General features: G+C 47.9%; 2 protein-coding genes across 3 annotated transcripts; both read left to right on the top strand.

Annotated features, from left to right (window-relative positions):
* The first annotated feature begins 717 nt into the window (after nt 1-717).
* LOC307121048 (cyclin-L2-like) lies at nt 718-12,623 on the top strand. 2 transcript variants are annotated; one of them, XM_079808442.1, is made up of 10 exons: nt 718-1,024; nt 1,401-1,475; nt 2,256-2,365; nt 2,434-2,551; nt 4,539-4,603; nt 8,330-8,429; nt 11,275-11,506; nt 11,573-11,663; nt 11,753-11,818; nt 12,378-12,623. In XM_079808442.1, exons 1-10 carry the CDS (start codon nt 803-805, stop codon nt 12,499-12,501), a joined length of 1,203 nt encoding a protein of 400 aa, XP_079664568.1. In that variant the 5' UTR covers nt 718-802; the 3' UTR covers nt 12,502-12,623. The 2 variants fall into 2 exon arrangements, with proteins under 2 accessions (XP_079664568.1, XP_079664567.1); XM_079808441.1 differs by having other exon boundaries at nt 11,750-11,818.
* Nucleotides 12,624-13,014: 391 nt separating this feature from the next.
* LOC307120804 (olfactory receptor class A-like protein 4) lies at nt 13,015-15,866 on the top strand (the record flags this gene model as incomplete). The annotated part of the gene is made up of 4 exons (XM_079807979.1): nt 13,015-13,272; nt 14,015-14,278; nt 14,352-14,606; nt 15,648-15,866. The coding sequence occupies 4 exons, from the start codon at nt 13,015-13,017 to the stop codon at nt 15,864-15,866; spliced, it is 996 nt and encodes a 331-aa protein (XP_079664105.1).
* Nucleotides 15,867-17,015: the final 1,149 nt, after the last annotated feature.

Here is a 17,015-nt window from a genome sequence, read left to right as displayed (position 1 = left end):
AGCCACAGGGAAAACCGTCTCCATGAGCGGCTGGACATGGGCTCAACAATGCTGAGGTAGGAGAGACGGGTCAAAGTCACATCACATGATGGAGGACCCAAGGTTTCCCAGCAGAACATCGCCCAAAGCATCACTGCCTCCGCCGGCTCGCTTTCTTCCCATACAAAATGTTCACTTGCTGCCTAATATATCCCACCCACTAACAGATCATCAGTGTTATTATATGCTATATAAATGCAGTCCATTTACCACTCACTTCACTGGTCATAATGTTATGCCTGATCGTGTTTTTTTTTTTTTTTAAACCAATTTTATTCTTTCAAATTTGATGTGGTCAACTTTAGTACGTTCACCTGGTTAAAGCAAAAAAAAAAATAAAGTTAGTTGAAACTCATGGTTTGGAGGCAGTTCTTCATTAGACAGCTCTTCTGTTAGCTAGTTTTGCTCATTGGCGGATTAGCTCAGAATGTCCAGCCTGCTCTATCCCATCGAAATCCAGTTCAAAAGTTATAATGTAATGGTTTTATGAGTGATAGGAACTCACATCCATCCATTCTTTATACCACTTGTCCATTCTGGTATTGTTTTGTCCACGTGTTAAGCATTTTGTTCACAATAATTCCATTAAATCAGCAAAAAACTCTGCATTGTACGATGACTGAATACCAGAAATGACCCTACAATGGTCACTATTGGGACTGATTATAATCCTATCAGAGTCCAGCGGGTGTGTGTTGCTCCCTCAGAGCAGCAGGTGGCGCTGTGAGCCGTGTTGAGCCGTGTGTTGTACATCCGCGTGAACATGGCGGCGGCCGGACTGATTCTGCCCGGGGACGGGGTCATGATCGCGGGTCAACTCTACTCGGGTGTCGCGCTCACCCTGGAGAACTGCCTGCTGCCGCCCGAGCGCGTGCACTGCAGCCCCTCGCGCGCTCACGGACTGTCCGCGCGCACGGAGGAGCAGCTGCGGATCCGGATGTGCGAGATGATCCAGAACGCGGGAGTTCTGCTGCGCTTGCCTCAGGTCCGCGCGGTTCTCTGTTGCCTAGCAACTACTTGTCACTCACCACGATTCCCTTATATTAAAACAATGCTTTTAAACCGGATTGAGCTGGTGCAAACCGGTCTGGTTCGTGTTTAGAGGGTTTTTGGTTCTTGTAACCCCAGCCAGACTAACACCAGCTAAACAAACTTGTGCTAAGCATAACACTTCATTAGCCGGTGGTATAAACGGCTTAGACTACAAATTTTTTTAATTTAACAACAAAACGTAATGACCCTTTGACTAACTGTCCCAGAACCACAACTCCTCTATCAGTTCTAGATAAGCCTATTATAAATCACCGATTTCAATACTAGTTTGATAAGTTGTTTGGATGTTTTACGTGTTGCTTCGTCAGGTCGCCATGGCAACGGCCCAGATCCTGTTCCATCGCTTCTTCTACTGTAAATCGTTGGTGAGACACTGCGCGGAGGTGAGACCTCTCTAAACTGTCTGCCTCTCATGCATGACCACTAGACCTTTAAAGGATTAGTTCACTTTTAAATAAACTTTTGCTGATAATTTACTCACTTCCATGTCATCCAAGATGTCCATGTCTTTCTTTCTAAAGTCGAAAACAAATGAAGGTTTTGGATGAAAACAGTCCCTGGGTTTTTCTCCATATAATGGACTTCAATGGGCTCCAAACGGGTCAAGGTCCAAATGACAGTTTCAGTGCAGCTTTAAACGACACCAGATGATGAATAAGGGTCTGATCTAGACAAACCATCAGCTTCTGAGAGAAACCGAGTCATAGATGTATACGTAGATGCCTCATTAGCACCTGCACGGATCAATAGAATGAGGCATCTACGATTGATATATCTATGACCAGGCTCATATTTGACCTCACTTAGTGGAAGTTATGTCTGAGCTCAGAGATGATCACGTTCGTCTGATAAGAGGTAAAATAATATCATAAATACTGCTGGGTTTCTCTCAGAAACTGATGGTTTGGCTAGATCAGACCCTTATTCATCATCTGGTGTCGTTTAAAGCTGCACTGAAACTGACATTTGGACCTTGAACCGTTTGGAGCCCATTGAAGTCCATTATATGGAGAAAAACCCTGGACTGTTTTCATCCAAAACCTTCATTTCTTTTCGACTTTAGAAAGAAAGACATGGACATCTTGGATGACATGGGGGTGAGTAAATTATCAGCAAAAGTTTATTTAAAAGTGAACTAATCCTTTAACCCTCTCCTGACGCAGACGGTCTCCATGGCGTGTCTTCAGCTCGCGTCTAAGATCGAAGAGGAGCCGCGGCGCGTGCGGGACATCCTGAACGTCTTCCACCGCCTCAAGCGCGCCGCAGGAAGCAGGTAACGCGCCGCTCAGGCGCCCGTACAGCGCCAGTCTGGAGTGTGTTCTGAAGCTGTGTGTCCCTCAGGCTGGACTGCCCCCTGCTGGACGACGGGTACATCAGCCGCAAGAGTCACGTGATCAGAGCGGAGCGGCGCGTCCTGAAGGAGCTCGGCTTCTGCGTCCACGTCAAACACCCACACAAGGTTTTTACTCGCTCTCTTGCTGCACTTCGGCCAGAAACACACTTTAGCTATAGTGTGTAGTTGCAGCGCTTTTCCACTGCATCTCACGGACAGTTCGGCCGGGACAGGAGCACATGTGTTGCTGCTTTGCGTAGTCATTGGACACTTTGAACGGTTTACGAGAACTCGTGACAGTACCGCAGTAACTGATGTTAAAGGCGCAGATATACCATGTGTTTTGCATATCCCTCAACTGTGCGAAAGAAGCAAAACTCGAAGTATACCTGGGCTTTTTTAACGTCCATTATTGCGTTACTGTAGCGAGTTCTCATAAACCTTTCAAAGTGTCGGCCGATGACTATGCAGATAAGTAACGCAATAACGGACGTTAAAGGCCCAGGGGTATTTCGAGTTTTGCTTCTTTCGCACAGTTGACCAATACGCGAAAAACGTAGTGTAGCCCAACATCTAACATCTGTCATCCAATGACTACGCAAGTGAGTAACGCAATAACGGATGTTAAAGGCTCAGGGGTATTTTGAGTTTTGCTTCTTTCGCACAGTTGACCAATACACGTATAACGTAGTGTAGGCCAACATCTAACATCTGTCGTCCAATGACTACACAAGTGAATAATGAATAACGGACGTTAAAGGCCCAAGTAAACTTCAAGTTTTGCTTCTTTTGCACAGTTGACCAATACACGAAAAACGTAGTGTAGCCCAAAATCTAACATCTGTCATCCAATGACTACGCAAGTGAGTAACGCAATAACAGTCGTAAAAGGCCCAAGTAAACTTCAAGTTTTGCTTCTTTTGCACAGTTGACCAATACGCGAAAAACGTAGTGTAGCCCAAAATCTAACATCTGTCATCCAATGACTACGCAAGTGAGTAACGCAATAACAGTCGTAAAAGGCCCAAGTAAACTTCAAGTTTTGCTTCTTTCGCACAGTTGAGCAATACGCGAAAAACGTAGTGTAGCCCAACATCTAACGTCCATTATTGCGTTACTGTAGCAAGTTCTCGTAACCATTCAAAGTGTCGGCCGATGACTACGTGAATGAGTAACGCAATAACAGTCGTAAAAGGCCCAAGAAAATTTCAAGTTTTGCTTCTTTCGCACAGTTGAGCAATACGAGAAAAACGTAGTGTAGCCCAAAATCTAACGTCCATTATTGCATTACTGTAGCGAGTTCTCGTAAACTTTTCAAAGTGTCGGCCGATGACTACGCAGATGAGTAACGCAATAAGAGTCGTAAAAGGCCCAAGTACATTTCAAGTTTTGCTTCTTTCGCACAGCAATATGCAAAAAAAAAGTATAGCCCATCGTTTAACGTCTATTATTGCGTTACTGTAGCGAGTTCTCGTAAACCTTTTAAAATGTAGTCCAATGACTAAGCAGATGAGTAACGCAATAATGGACGTTAAAGGCCCAAGTGTATTTCGAGTTTTGCTTCTTTCGCACAGTTGATCAATACGCGAAAAACATAGTGTAGCCCAACATCTAACGTCCATTATTGCGTTACTGTAGCAGGTTCTCGTAAACCCTCAAAGCGTCGTCCAATGATTACGTAAATGAGTAACGCAATAACAGTCATTAAAGGCCCAAGTAAATACAGAGTTTTGCGTCCCACTCCGTCTTGCGCACAGTTGACCAATACGTGATAAAGTAGCATAGCCTTTAACGTCCATTATTGCGTTAGTGCGGTGGTGTCACAACCCAGGACTCAAAGGGCCGATACTTTCCTTCAAATGTCTGTATTATTAATCCAGATGTGTTTTTGTTCATATAGATATGAAAGTGTCAAAAGTTGTGTTAACGGTAACTGTTTTGTGCAACAAGACCATTACAATAGTTGCGCTAATGTTCACTGTTTGTATAGCACTTTTCACAGTACATATAGTTTACAGCTTTACAGAAAATGCTTGTTTCGGTGTTTATGAAGTAAATAGTGTAACTGTGGCGTGACACGTTTGGTCAGCGTTTGCGTTTGCGTTCTGTGCAGGTGATCGTGATGTATCTTCAGGTTCTGGAGTGTGAGAAGAACACCAGACTGCTTCAGATGGCCTGGTGAGATCCTGAGCTACACCCTGAGCCGATGAGCGCTCCACCGCTCCACCGCTGTGTAACGCTCCACCGCTCACCGCTCCACCACTGTGTAACGCTCCACTGCTCCACCACTGTGTAACGCTCCACTGCTCCACCACTGTGTAACGCTCCACCGCTCACCGCTCCACCGCTGTGTAACGCTCCACTGCTCCACCGCTGTGTAACGCTCCACTGCTCCACCGCTGTGTAACGCTCCACCGCTGTGTAACGCTCCACTGCTCCACCGCTGTGTAACGCTCCACTGCTCCACCGCTGTGTAACGCTTCACTGCTCCACCGCTGTGTAACGCTCCACTGCTCCACCGCTGTGTAACGCTCCACCGCTGTGTAACGCTCCACCGCTGTGTAACGCTCCACCGCTGTGTAACGCTCCACCGCTCCACCGCTGTGTAACGCTCCACCGCTCTACTGCTGTGTAACGCTCCACCGCTCACCGCTCCTCCGCTGTGTAACGCTCCACCGCTCCACTGCTGTGTAACGCTCCACCGCTCACCGCTCCACCGCTGTGTAACGCTCCACCGCTCACCGCTCCACCGCTGTGTAACGCTCCACTGCTCCACTGCTGTATAATGCTCCACCGCTCACCGCTCCTCCGCTGTGTAACGCTCCACCGCTGTGTAAAGCTCCACCGCTCCACCGCTGTGTAACGCTCCACCGCTCCACCGCTGTGTAACGCTCCACCGCTGTGTAACGCTCCACCGCTCCACTGCTCCACCGCTGTGTAACGCTCCACCGCTCCACTGCTCCACCGCTGTGTAATGCTCCACTCCTGTGTAACGCTCCACCGCTCCACTGCTCCACCGCTGTGTAACGCTCCACCGCTGTGTTACGCTCCACCGCTCCACTGCTGTGTAACGCTCCACTGCTCCACCGCTGTGTAACGCTCCACCGCTGTGTAACGCTCCACTGCTCCACCGCTGTGTAACGCTCCACCGCTGTGTAACGCTCCACCGCTCCACTGCTCCACCGCTCCACCGCTATGTAACGCTCCACTGCTCCACCGCTGTGTAATGCTCCACCGCTGTGTAACGCTCCACCGCTCCACTGCTCCACCGCTGTGTAACGCTCCACCGCTGTGTAACGCTCCACCGCTGTGTAACGCTCCACCGCTCCACTGCTCCACCGCTGTGTAACGTTCCACCGCTGTGTAACGCTCCACCGCTCCACCACTGTGTAACGCTCCACCGCTCCACCACTGTGTAACGCTCCACCGCTCCACCGCTCCACCGCTGTGTAACGCTCCACTGCTCCACCGCTCCACCACTGTGTAACGCTCCACCGCTCACCGCTCCACCACTGTGTAACGCTCCACCGCTCCACCACTCCACCACTGTGTAACGCTCCACCGCTCCACCGCTGTGTAACGCTCCACCGCTCACCGCTCCACCACTGTGTAACGCTCCACCGCTGTGTAACGCTCCACCGCTCCACCACTGTGTAACGCTCCACCACTGTGTAACGCTCCACCGCTCCACCACTGTGTAACGCTCCACCGCTGTGTAACGCTCCACCACTGTGTAACGCTCCACCGCTGTGTAACGCTCCACCGCTCCACCACTGTGTAACGCTCCACCGCTCCACCACTGTGTAACTCTCCACCGCTGTGTAACGCTCCACCGCTGTGTAACGCTCCACCGCTCCACCACTGTGTAACGCTCCACCGCTCCACCGCTCCACCACTGTGTAACGCTCCACCACTGTGTAACGCTCCACCGCTGTGTAACGCTCCACCGCTCCACCACTGTGTAACGCTCCACCGCTCCACCGCTGTGTAACGCTCCACCGCTCCACCGCTGTGTAACGCTCCACCGCTCCACCACTGTGTAACGCTCCACCGCTCCACCACTGTGTTACGCTCCACCGGTCCACCACTGTGTAACGCTCCACCGCTGTGTAACGCTCCACCGCTCCACCACTGTGTAACGCTCCACCGCTCCACCACTGTGTAACGCTCCACCGCTCACCGCTCCACCGCTGTGTAATGCTCCACCGCTCCACCGCTGTGTAACGCTCCACCGCTCCACCACTGTGTAACGCTCCACCGCTCCACCATTGTGTAACGCTCCACCGCTCCACCACTGTGTAACGCTCCACCGCTGTGTAACGCTCCACCGCTCCACCACTGTGTAACGCTCACCGCTCCACCGCTGTGTAACGCTCCACCGCTCCACCACTGTGTAACGCTCCACCGCTCACCGCTCCACCGCTGTGTAACGCTCCACCGCTGTGTAACGCTCCACCGCTCCACCACTGTGTAACGCTCCACCGCTCCACCGCTGTGTAACGCTCCACCGCTCCACCGCTGTGTAACGCTCCACCACTGTGTAACGCTCCACCGCTCCACCACTGTGTTACGCTCCACCGGTCCACCACTGTGTAACGCTCCACCGCTGTGTAACGCTCCACCGCTCCACCACTGTGTAACGCTCCACCGCTCCACCACTGTGTAACGCTCCACCGCTCCACCACTGTGTAACGCTCCACCGCTCACCGCTCCACCGCTGTGTAATGCTCCACCGCTGTGTAACGCTCCACCGCTCCACCACTGTGTAACGCTCCACCGCTCCACCATTGTGTAACGCTCCACCGCTCCACCACTGTGTAACGCTCCACCGCTGTGTAACGCTCCACCGCTCACCGCTCCACCGCTGTGTAACGCTCCACCGCTCCACCACTGTGTAACACTCCACCGCTGTGTAACGCTCCACCGCTCCACCACTGTGTAACGCTCCACCGCTCCACCACTGTGTAAGGCTCCACCGCTAACCGCTCCACTGCTGTGTAATGCTCCACCGCTCCACCACTGTGTAACGCTCCACCGCTCCACCATTGTGTAACGCTCCACCGCTCCACCACTGTGTAACGCTCCACCGCTGTGTAACGCTCCACCGCTCACCGCTCCACCGCTGTGTAACGCTCCACCGCTCCACCACTGTGTAACGCTCCACCGCTCACCGCTCCACCGCTGTGTAACGCTCCACCGCTGTGTAACGCTCCACCGCTCCACCACTGTGTAACGCTCCACCGCTCCACCACTGTGTAACGCTCCACCGCTCCACCGCTGTGTAACGCTCCACCACTGTGTAACGCTCCACCGCTCCACCTCTCCACCACTGTGTAACGCTCCACCGCTCACCGCTCCACCACTGTGTAACGCTCCACCGCTCCACCGCTGTGTAACGCTCCACCGCTCACCGCTCCACCGCTGTGTAACGCTCCACCGCTCCACCACTGTGTAACGCTCCACCACTGTGTAACGCTCCACCGCTCACCGCTCCACCGCTGTGTAACGCTCCACCACTGTGTAACGCTCCACCGCTCCACCACTGTGTAACGCTCCACCACTGTGTAACGCTCCACCGCTCCACCACTGTGTAACGCTCCACCGCTCCACCACTGTGTAACGCTCCACCGCTGTGTAACGCTCCACTGCTCCACCACTGTGTAACGCTCCACCGCTGTGTAACGCTCCACCGCTCCACCACTGTGTAACGCTCCACCGCTCCACCACTGTGTAACGCTCCACCGCTGTGTAACGCTCCACCGCTCCACCGCTGTGTAACGCTCCACCGCTCCACTGCTCCACCGCTCCACCACTGTGTAACGCTCCACCGCTGTGTAACGCTCCACCGCTCCACCGCTGTGTAACGCTCCACCGCTGTGTAACGCTCCGTCTGTCTCTCTCCAGGAACTACATGAACGACAGCTTGAGGACGGACGTGTTTCTGAGATTTACTGCTGAAACGGTTGCGTGTGCGTGTGTCTTTCTTTCTGCAAGAGTATTACAGGTGAAGTGCTTCTATCTGCTGACGTTACGCTATTTAGATCATTTCGGGGGGTTTTTCATCTCCTCAAGGCCTGTGCACACCGGGGCGATTTTCACGAGCGTCTTTGTGTTCACACCCGAGCGATTTCCACTGGCGAAGCGGAAGTGAACGAGCAGATTCAGGAGATGATGGAGCTCCCGTACACAAGGTGGCGCTGCTCCACTTTACACTTCTGACACTCGCTTGTCACGCAGAAGAAGAAGAGAGACGGTATTTACGTTCTGCCAAAACCATTCACACACTTTTGCTAACATTAGCAGCTCATCTTCTCTGGCTGAATCTGAAATCTGATTTTTTTTTTACATTATTCATCTCAGGGTTCGTACTGCCTTTTGAGAGTGAAATTCAAGCCCTTTTCAAGTGTTTCACACTTTCTCCAGCACTTCAAAGCTCTAAATATGATCCAATTTGAATATTATTTTTAGTGTGATGATTTGTAAAACTAAAAGTGTAAATGGTGCTGGCCACTTTATGGCAAAAAAACCAAAACCCCACTATAACCAGTAGGCGGTGGCATAGGAGCACTTATTAGACATTTCCACTCCTTAATATATGGAAAAAAGTAGGAAGTCACAAAGTCTCATGAAAAACTAAAACTTTTCTTCAAGTTGTGACTGGATTACACAGAAAACAAGTAAAGAGTGCTCCTTTAGTTCAGTGTGATACTATAGAAGAACAATTGTACATTTAACAAGAGTGGAATATTACAATTTCAGGTCTTTGCACATCACTGTTGTTAACAAGTTATTATTCTGCATAACAATTCAAGCTCAGCGCTTCACTGTTAAATTTCCAATAAACAAACATGTACTATTATTAGGAACTACACTTATTAACAAAACAATAGTAATTTTATGATTAAATGAACCTCATGATACATTTTCCTCCAGCGCTGGTGCCACTGCTCTCTAATGTTCGTCTGGAGTCCTGTATTATCAAAGTATTCAGTTGTAATACAGTGAAAATCAGTAGATTTGGTTAGCATGTTGATTTACGGTGTGCGCTCCTAAATTTTCTGGTTGTGCCCCTAAAATGTTGAGTTGGGGTTAGGGTTAGGGCGACCCGGTGTGAACAGGCCTTAACTCTTCCATTAAACAAAGAATAAGTTCCAAGAACATTTTGCTAACATTATGAACAAGTTATGAAAATGTTATTTCTCAATGTTCTTTATGTCTCTTGGTTATGTGAACGTTAGGAAAACATTCAGTTTGATGATTTTGAAGCTGATTTACATTGCTGTGTCTCCGCCGTTGAGACACTGATGAGCGATTACACACATATGATGCGCTTCAGTAAGTGTGTATCTTCACACACCTTCAGATGTTCACTCATGTTTATTCTTTGACTATGATGATCACGTTCACTCATCTATACAGTGATCAGTCACGCCACATTAAAGAGCCGCATTTATCGTTTGAGTTTCCGATACGATAACACAGAAGTGTGTTCTGTGTGTAAAACAAGCCGACTGTTATCAGAAGCCCTGTACCCAAACATGTACCACTACACCCCTGATATCAAATATTATAAATGCATAGCTGTCAACCCTCCTGTTTTTTCCGGGTTTCTCACGTATTTTAGCTCTTTTCCCGCTGTCTTCCCGTTTTAGTATTTTCCCGTAAAATATTCCGTATTTTTACGCTCTGATTGTGTTAACTCAGAACACGCAACTATCTGTGTCTGTGAAGTGGCTTGCTCTTGGGTTGCTAGACCTCCAGTCCAGCAGGTGGCAGTGCACAGACAGACAGTAGCTTAGGCAAGTGTTTCCCAACCGGGGTGCTGTGTAAAAGTCCTTAAAATATTTTTTTTGTGTTCAAATTTTTCAAATAATTCTCTCTTTGTAAACTTTGTTCATTGCATGCCGTATGTTCGAATATGACCAGTCATTTTCGCCGTCATCACCCGGGTTTAGTGCCAGAAGACGCGAATGAGAAGTCGCGCATGCTGTGAGAAAATCTGTCTCTGTGCACTCATCCGAAAGCGCGCACACGTCTCACAGCGCGCAAATATTGAGTTCTCTTTCAAGTCTTGCTCTTGAACGGACAAACTCACGCAAAAAGTATGTCAACATGTCCATCTTGATGAGTATCCTAGCAGACATAGTCTGTATATGCCTTAAGTAAACTTTATACAGTCGCATATCCGAGCATTAGGTCTTAAAGGGGCAGTAACATTAGGTCTTAAAGGGGCAGTAGCCTTTACTGCTGTCTGTTTAATGTCAAACAACAAAAGACAAGGACATCACTCACTGCTCTTGATTGAATAGCTTTTGTAAGCTTAATAGGATTAAACTTTATTTTATACAGTCAAACATGCAATGTTATTTTACATTTGATCAATTTCTGTACCTGAAAACTAATGTTAGACGTACCTGAAAAACCTGAAAAGCATAGTTTATTTTATTAGTAGGCCTATCTTTGCTCAATAGTATTTATTTGTGCTTCTGCTTGTAATTAAATGATTTGTTCTTCTTATTTTCTTTATTTTTATTTGACAGTAGTCATTTTTTCCCTGAACATAGCAAATACTGAACCGTACCGAAACCGTGAACCTAAAACCGTGATAGAAACCGAACCGTTTGCAATCTGTACCAAAATCCCTTATTTTGTGGATGGATTCCGGGAAATCTCCCTTATTTTCAATGTTCAATATTGACAGCTATGTTAATGTTATAAGATTTTAAGAATGTTTTGTCCTAGCATCTCCCAGACAGCATCATAGTGACTAGAATCGGGATCTGGGCTGATGCTGTGTTGCTGTCTGGGTCACCTTTACCAAGCGTTCCCTGTTCTCTCTCTGTGCTCAGATCCCTCTGCCTGACCAGCCGCCCTGGTTCTTGTTGTTCGGGGCGTCGGAACAGGACCTGATTGAGATCAGCTGTTGTATTCTGCGGCTGTACACCCTGCAGTGCGAGTCGCTGGCGGCCCTGGAGCAGCAGGTGGAGGAAGCGCGGCTAAAGCTGGACGCCAGCAGACCCGGAGGACTAGCCTCCACGACGGACACCCCGGCCGCCGGTTTCTCCCCTGCGTCTAAAGCTGGTGCGTTCACATAAACGCGGATACCAAAGCGCATTTCTGTACGTTCATTCTCTCGTCCTCTTTTAGCGTCTCCTGCAGAAAACCAGAAGAACCACGAATCTCCGCTGTCACATCTCGCCCTCAGAAACGCCAGCCGAAAGATCACTAGCCGAGAGCGGTGAGCTAGCGTCTCAGTGACCTGACCGTCAGTTTCCAGTGTGATCAATCATTCCACATCTCTCTCTCTCTCTCTCTCTCTCTCAGTAGGAAGCGTCTGAGTCGCAGTGATGAAAGACGAAACACTCGCTGCATCCCATCGCCTCCCAGACGCAGGTAACACCTCAACTACGGCATCCGCGCCTGAATATAACCTGACAGAATGCATCACCTGTCTGTCTGTCTGTCTGTCTGTCAAGTCTAGCCAAGTCAACTTTATTTATATAGCGCTTTTAACAATGCAGATTGTTTCAAAGCAGCTTTACAGTGTTAAACAGAAAAAATTTGAAAAATTGTCCCCAACTGAGCACGCCAAGCCAGAGGCAACAGTGGCAAGGAAACCCAAACCCCATCAGGAGCAGAATGGAGGAAAATAAACCTTGGAGAAACCAGGCTCAGTCGGGGGGGCAGTTCTCCTCTGGCCAATTAACAAACAGCGTATGATTATTATTCTGGCAACTTTACAGGTCAGAGGTCATAATACATCAGAATATTCAAAGGATCGGAGGCAACACGCTGGAGACAGGTTTATTGAGGATGACATATCGATTTAAGAATTATTACATTGTAATATTTGAACAATCGGAGTCATCACGCTGGAGACGGGTTTATTGAGGATGCCGTGTCGATGAGGCAGTTTCAGGGGAGTCTAATTGTCTGTCTGTCTGTCCTTCAGGCGCAGTCGTAGCGTGTCCTCTCCATCGTTGTCTTCTTCTCCTGGACGCACGACGTCCTACAGACACCGACAGAGGGAGCGCGAACGAGAGCGGAGAAAGGGATGCTCATCTCACAGGAGATGATGTCATCAGGTGCGGAGGGGAGTGCCCCAAAACTGACCAATCGGATGAAACCGCTTGTAAAGATCTGAAAGTATTTTTTACTGTGTATTTTTGAGAGAGTCTAAATAAAATGGGAGGATTTGAATAACCGCGCGACTCTGTGTGTTTTAAATGCTTGTTATCATAAAGTTATCATCCATTGCTAAACAGTGAAGAGTTTGTTTGGACCCTTGATATTAAGCCCTGTGGGATCGTGCTTACTAATGAATTCGGCTGCTAACTAGTGAGGGTTTAATTAGCCTGCTGGGAATGGCTAATCCCTCAACACATCTGTATCTCTGGTGGAATCTCACCGGCCCCTCATGGTACCTTCTCCTTCACCAGCAGGACCAGGATGGTGTTGGGTTGATATATATGTGGTAACTGTGGTGACGAGGGTATGAGGTCACCGAGGCGTCACGGAGCGAAGCTTTATAAATGCTGAAAAAATCTCAAGCGCTTTGATCACTCGATTGTCCAGTTATCCGGTGAAACATGGCCGCTCAAGGAAAAGCCCCGAGCGCCGCTCAGCGCACGCCGTCGTCTGTGTTATACATCGCCATATACGTGATTCTGGTGATGCTGGGGAACCTGGGGAACTCCACCGTCATCGCAGTGGTTGGAGAAGGCCTTCTGCGGGAGCCCGGGGCCGTCCGGAACTCCGACGTGATCCTGGTCAACATGGCGTTCTCCAACCTGATGGTGTCCTTGGCGAGAAACACTCTTCTGGTGATCTCCGACATGGGAGTGGAGGTACGGGAGAGGGACTGGGTGACGATGTCAGTTTATGAAAAAATGCTGAAACTACATTTAAAAATGCTAAGTGTTGTGAAAGGGTTGACAAAATATGTACAAATCAGTGTAAAATTCAACCTTGATCCGTGATGTTGATTGACCCGCGAACAAACGTTTTGAACGCATTTGAAAGAACTTGGGCTGGTGTAGTGCCTTCAGAGGCTTCTGAACGAGTTTCAGGCTGGACCGATGGCACTGGGGGATTCCTGTTAGTCCAGGTGAGAAGATATAAGAGTGTGTATCCCAGTGTCCAGATGATGGCCGGTCCAGCAGGATCAGAGCAGACAGTCGTCTTTAAACCCTGACTGAACCTTCTCTACAATATCACTGTCTGAAAACACAGAGAAACTGCCGAAAACTGGTCAAAATATAAATCAATATGTGTACAAGATAGTTTTGATATGAAATGCTACAGCCTGGTTCTCTCTGGAAATTTGTTTTTGTCTTTTTCCACTTGTACCTTCCTAAGGACTTGTTTAAGGCTAGTTTTCCACTTGGCAAAACTGGGTGAAGGTTCCTCAAATCCAGTCCTGCAGAGTTTAGCTCAAACCCTGATCATATTCACCTTCCTGTGATTTTCTAGTGATCCTGAAGACCTTGATTAGCTTGCGCAGGTGTGTTTGATCAGGGTTGGAGATTTGAGGAACCCTGATGTAGATCCGCCTGGTTTGATATGGATAGCCTTGTTCTCTCCTCACAGGTTTTCCTCAATAAGAACTGGTGTCGCTTTATGATGGGCATCTGGGTTTGGCTCCGCTCTGCAAACGTTTGGTCCACGTTCTTTCTGAGCGCATTCCACTTCCAGACGTTGCGTCGGGTCGCCCCGGCCGCCCCGAACGTGCACGGCCACCCCGGACCGCCCAGATCCCTGATACTCGGGCTGTGCCTCGTCTGGAGCCTCAATCTGATGTACTCCATCCCGGCGTTCATCTTCTCCAAGAACGGCGACGAGAACTCCACCGAGGTCAGTCTGCGTCTTTATTGGCTTCATTGAACTTGTGCGCTTCCTCTCGGTTAACCTTCGACCCCTCATCCAGACGCTGATGTTGGTGAGCAGCACCACTCGGCCGCTGTTGGGCTGCGTCTGGGACTTCCCGTCGGTCTACAGCGGCCTGGCCTTCGCCACCTCCTCCATGGTGATCCACGAGTCCATCCCCATCTTCCTGATGAGTGTCACTAACCTGGGCTCCCTGCTGACGCTGTACTCTCACGGACAAACAAGACGAGCTGCCAACAAGAGCCAGGACGCGCCGGTGGTGACGCGGATCCCTGCGGAGCGGCGGGCGGCTAAGGTGAGATCATCTTAACCAAACTCTGAGTATTTATTACACCAAACTGTATGATCAACCCTACTGAGGGTAAACGTTGCACCTTTATTTCCAACAGTCTCCGGGATCAGATCACATACACACTGCTCTTATCTAATGAAGATCAATCGCTATGCTTCTCAAATATCTTATATCTCATTATTATGATTGTCATACTCTGCTAACTCTTCAGAAGTCAGTGAATCTGAAGCAAACTATATCGTTCTTTAAACTTGTAACTTTCCATGAAAACAGTCAAGGAAGTGTTAAAACACCAACCAAACCAGAGTGACAGACCCTCACAAAATAGTTTGCCAGACACTTCTCCTGTGTTGATGCACTTACCGGATAAAAAAAAGGATACGCCCCCCAGTGCAAGATGATGTCATCAATAGTTGTGGTTTGTTTTTTCAACAGATATTTAAAAAAATGTATTGGGACGCTATAATATACACTGCAAAAAATGCTTAATTCAAACAGAAAACAAGATTATTTTGCTTACCCCATTGGCTGATTATTTTGCTTATTTTAAGCAAAAACTCCCTTAATTTTGAGTTATTTTCCCCCAAAACAAGACAAAAACTTTTGCTTGTCTAGTAAATGCTTAGATGCTAAGATTTTTTTAGATATTTGGACTGAAAACAAGACAAAAATACTAAGTAAGTAAAGCATTTTTGGCAGTGTAGATGACCTGAATGTTACATGAACGAGAAGGCCAGTTTATTTATTTATTTCATTGGTTCCCTCAAATCCAGTTTCAAATTCCGACTGGTTGATAGGAATGTTGTCCTACTAAGCAAGACTAAGCCAAACTTTAATTATACCATGAGGATGTCATTTCCCGAACTAATGATCTTCAAGGATGGCCATGATCCTGTGGGAAGTGAAGTTCACAGTCCCGTGGGAGCTCATGCACTGCCTGTGAGCAAGTTGGAGCATGTTTTTGGTTCTCCAAGAAAGTGGGCTTAGGGTTAGGCATGAGTAGATCCGGCTGACTAGACCCGACTTCTGTGTGTGTTTGCTCAGGTGATCCTGGCGCTCAACATCCTCTTCATTTCGTCCTGGGGCACCAGCATCGTCTCGGTCAACTACTTCAACTATTACCGTGGATCCTCCACGCAGTTCCTGCTCATCGTGGCTCGCATCGCCAACATCACCTTCATCGCGCTCTCGCCCATCGTCCTCGCCGTGGGACACCGGAGACTCAGAGCGTTCCTGAAGGCCGTCCTGTCGAGGAAAGTCTGACGGACAGCTCTCTATGGACAAATATCAAAGACAAGAGTGTGTGTTGGTGTATCACATTATTTATTTTGAATAAAGTTGCATGTACTTACTCAAGAACGAAGACTCTGTGCCGTTCAAAATCCAGTTGAGAAGGCCGATTCCTGAATTTGAATTGACCGATCAAACACGATGCGCAAAAGAAAATGCATTACAATTACATCCATTCACTCAGCTGATGCTTTCTCACATATCAAATCATTTAATGCACCTGCTGTAAAAAGAGCAAATATTAAAGAAAATATTAAATATGATTAAATAAAAACTTGTCCTGAGAGAAAACAGATTCCTCCTGAATTCATTGAAGGTTTGTATTGTGTTTCTCCAGTGTATAATACGTCCTTATTTCTCACTTTATACCTTTCCTACGTCCGCCAGGGCCGTGGACGAGTGCAGACATACACTAGATCGCTTCTGTTATAATCAGCGAAGGGTTTGCGCTGTGGGCAGCTTCATTGATTATAATGGGAGTGATTTAACTGTCCCTTCACAAGACAGCGCCAGTGTCCGACAGAGAACATGACTCAAGGTAAACCTCGGATTGTGTATTTATTTTGCAAACAAAACTAATTGATGTTTGCCAGTTCTTGCCATAAAATGGTTATCTGACAGATTCCTTCCTCCTAGAATGGTTTTAAGCTTGTTTTTTTCCCTTTGGGTTTCATCATTTGGGTTAAATGTGACCCAAACTCTGCAACCCAGTTAAGATGATAGATTTACCCAGCATGTTCTCCCTCCTATAATTACCCACCAGATTGGGTTGGATTTTTAACCCAGCATTTTTAGATCTTCAAAATGGAGCCAAACACCACGAAGCTGCACACAAGATGGATGCCTTAAACAGGAACACGTAAGAAGCTCTCTTCTTGTACATTGTGTTATGAAATCTGTGTGTTGTGAGTCATATGGACAGCAGTGAGTTGTGTTAATACTATTGACATCTGTAGGCTCTGGTATGTGTGTCTAGTGCCACCTAGCGGTCGTAAAACAACATCATCACTGTATTTATTAACCAGATAACTAATATGTTGAAGAACTTTGAGATTGAATAAGAATACCTGAGTGTTTAATTATTTTATGGTTCACATTGCATCTATTCATTTTGAATGAATA

This window comes from Gobio gobio, assembly GCF_949357685.1.
Source record: "Gobio gobio genome assembly, chromosome: 24".
NCBI classification, from domain to species: domain Eukaryota; kingdom Metazoa; phylum Chordata; class Actinopteri; order Cypriniformes; family Gobionidae; genus Gobio; species Gobio gobio.
This window is presented reverse-complemented; position numbering and strand designations above follow the sequence as displayed.

What these genes read in the sequence shown, in the direction of transcription:
- LOC307121048 (XM_079808441.1), top strand. Translation starts at nt 803, where the DNA reads ATGGCGGCGGCCGGACTGATTCTGCCCGGGGACGGGGTCATGATCGCG. An exon ending in AAGCGCGCCGCAGGAAGCAG is followed by an intron (nt 2,366 to 2,433) that starts GTAACGCGCCGC and finishes TGTGTCCCTCAG; the next exon opens with GCTGGACTGCCCCCTGCTGG. An exon ending in AAGATCACTAGCCGAGAGCG is followed by an intron (nt 11,664 to 11,749) that starts GTGAGCTAGCGT and finishes TCTCTCTCTCAG; the next exon opens with TAGGAAGCGTCTGAGTCGCA.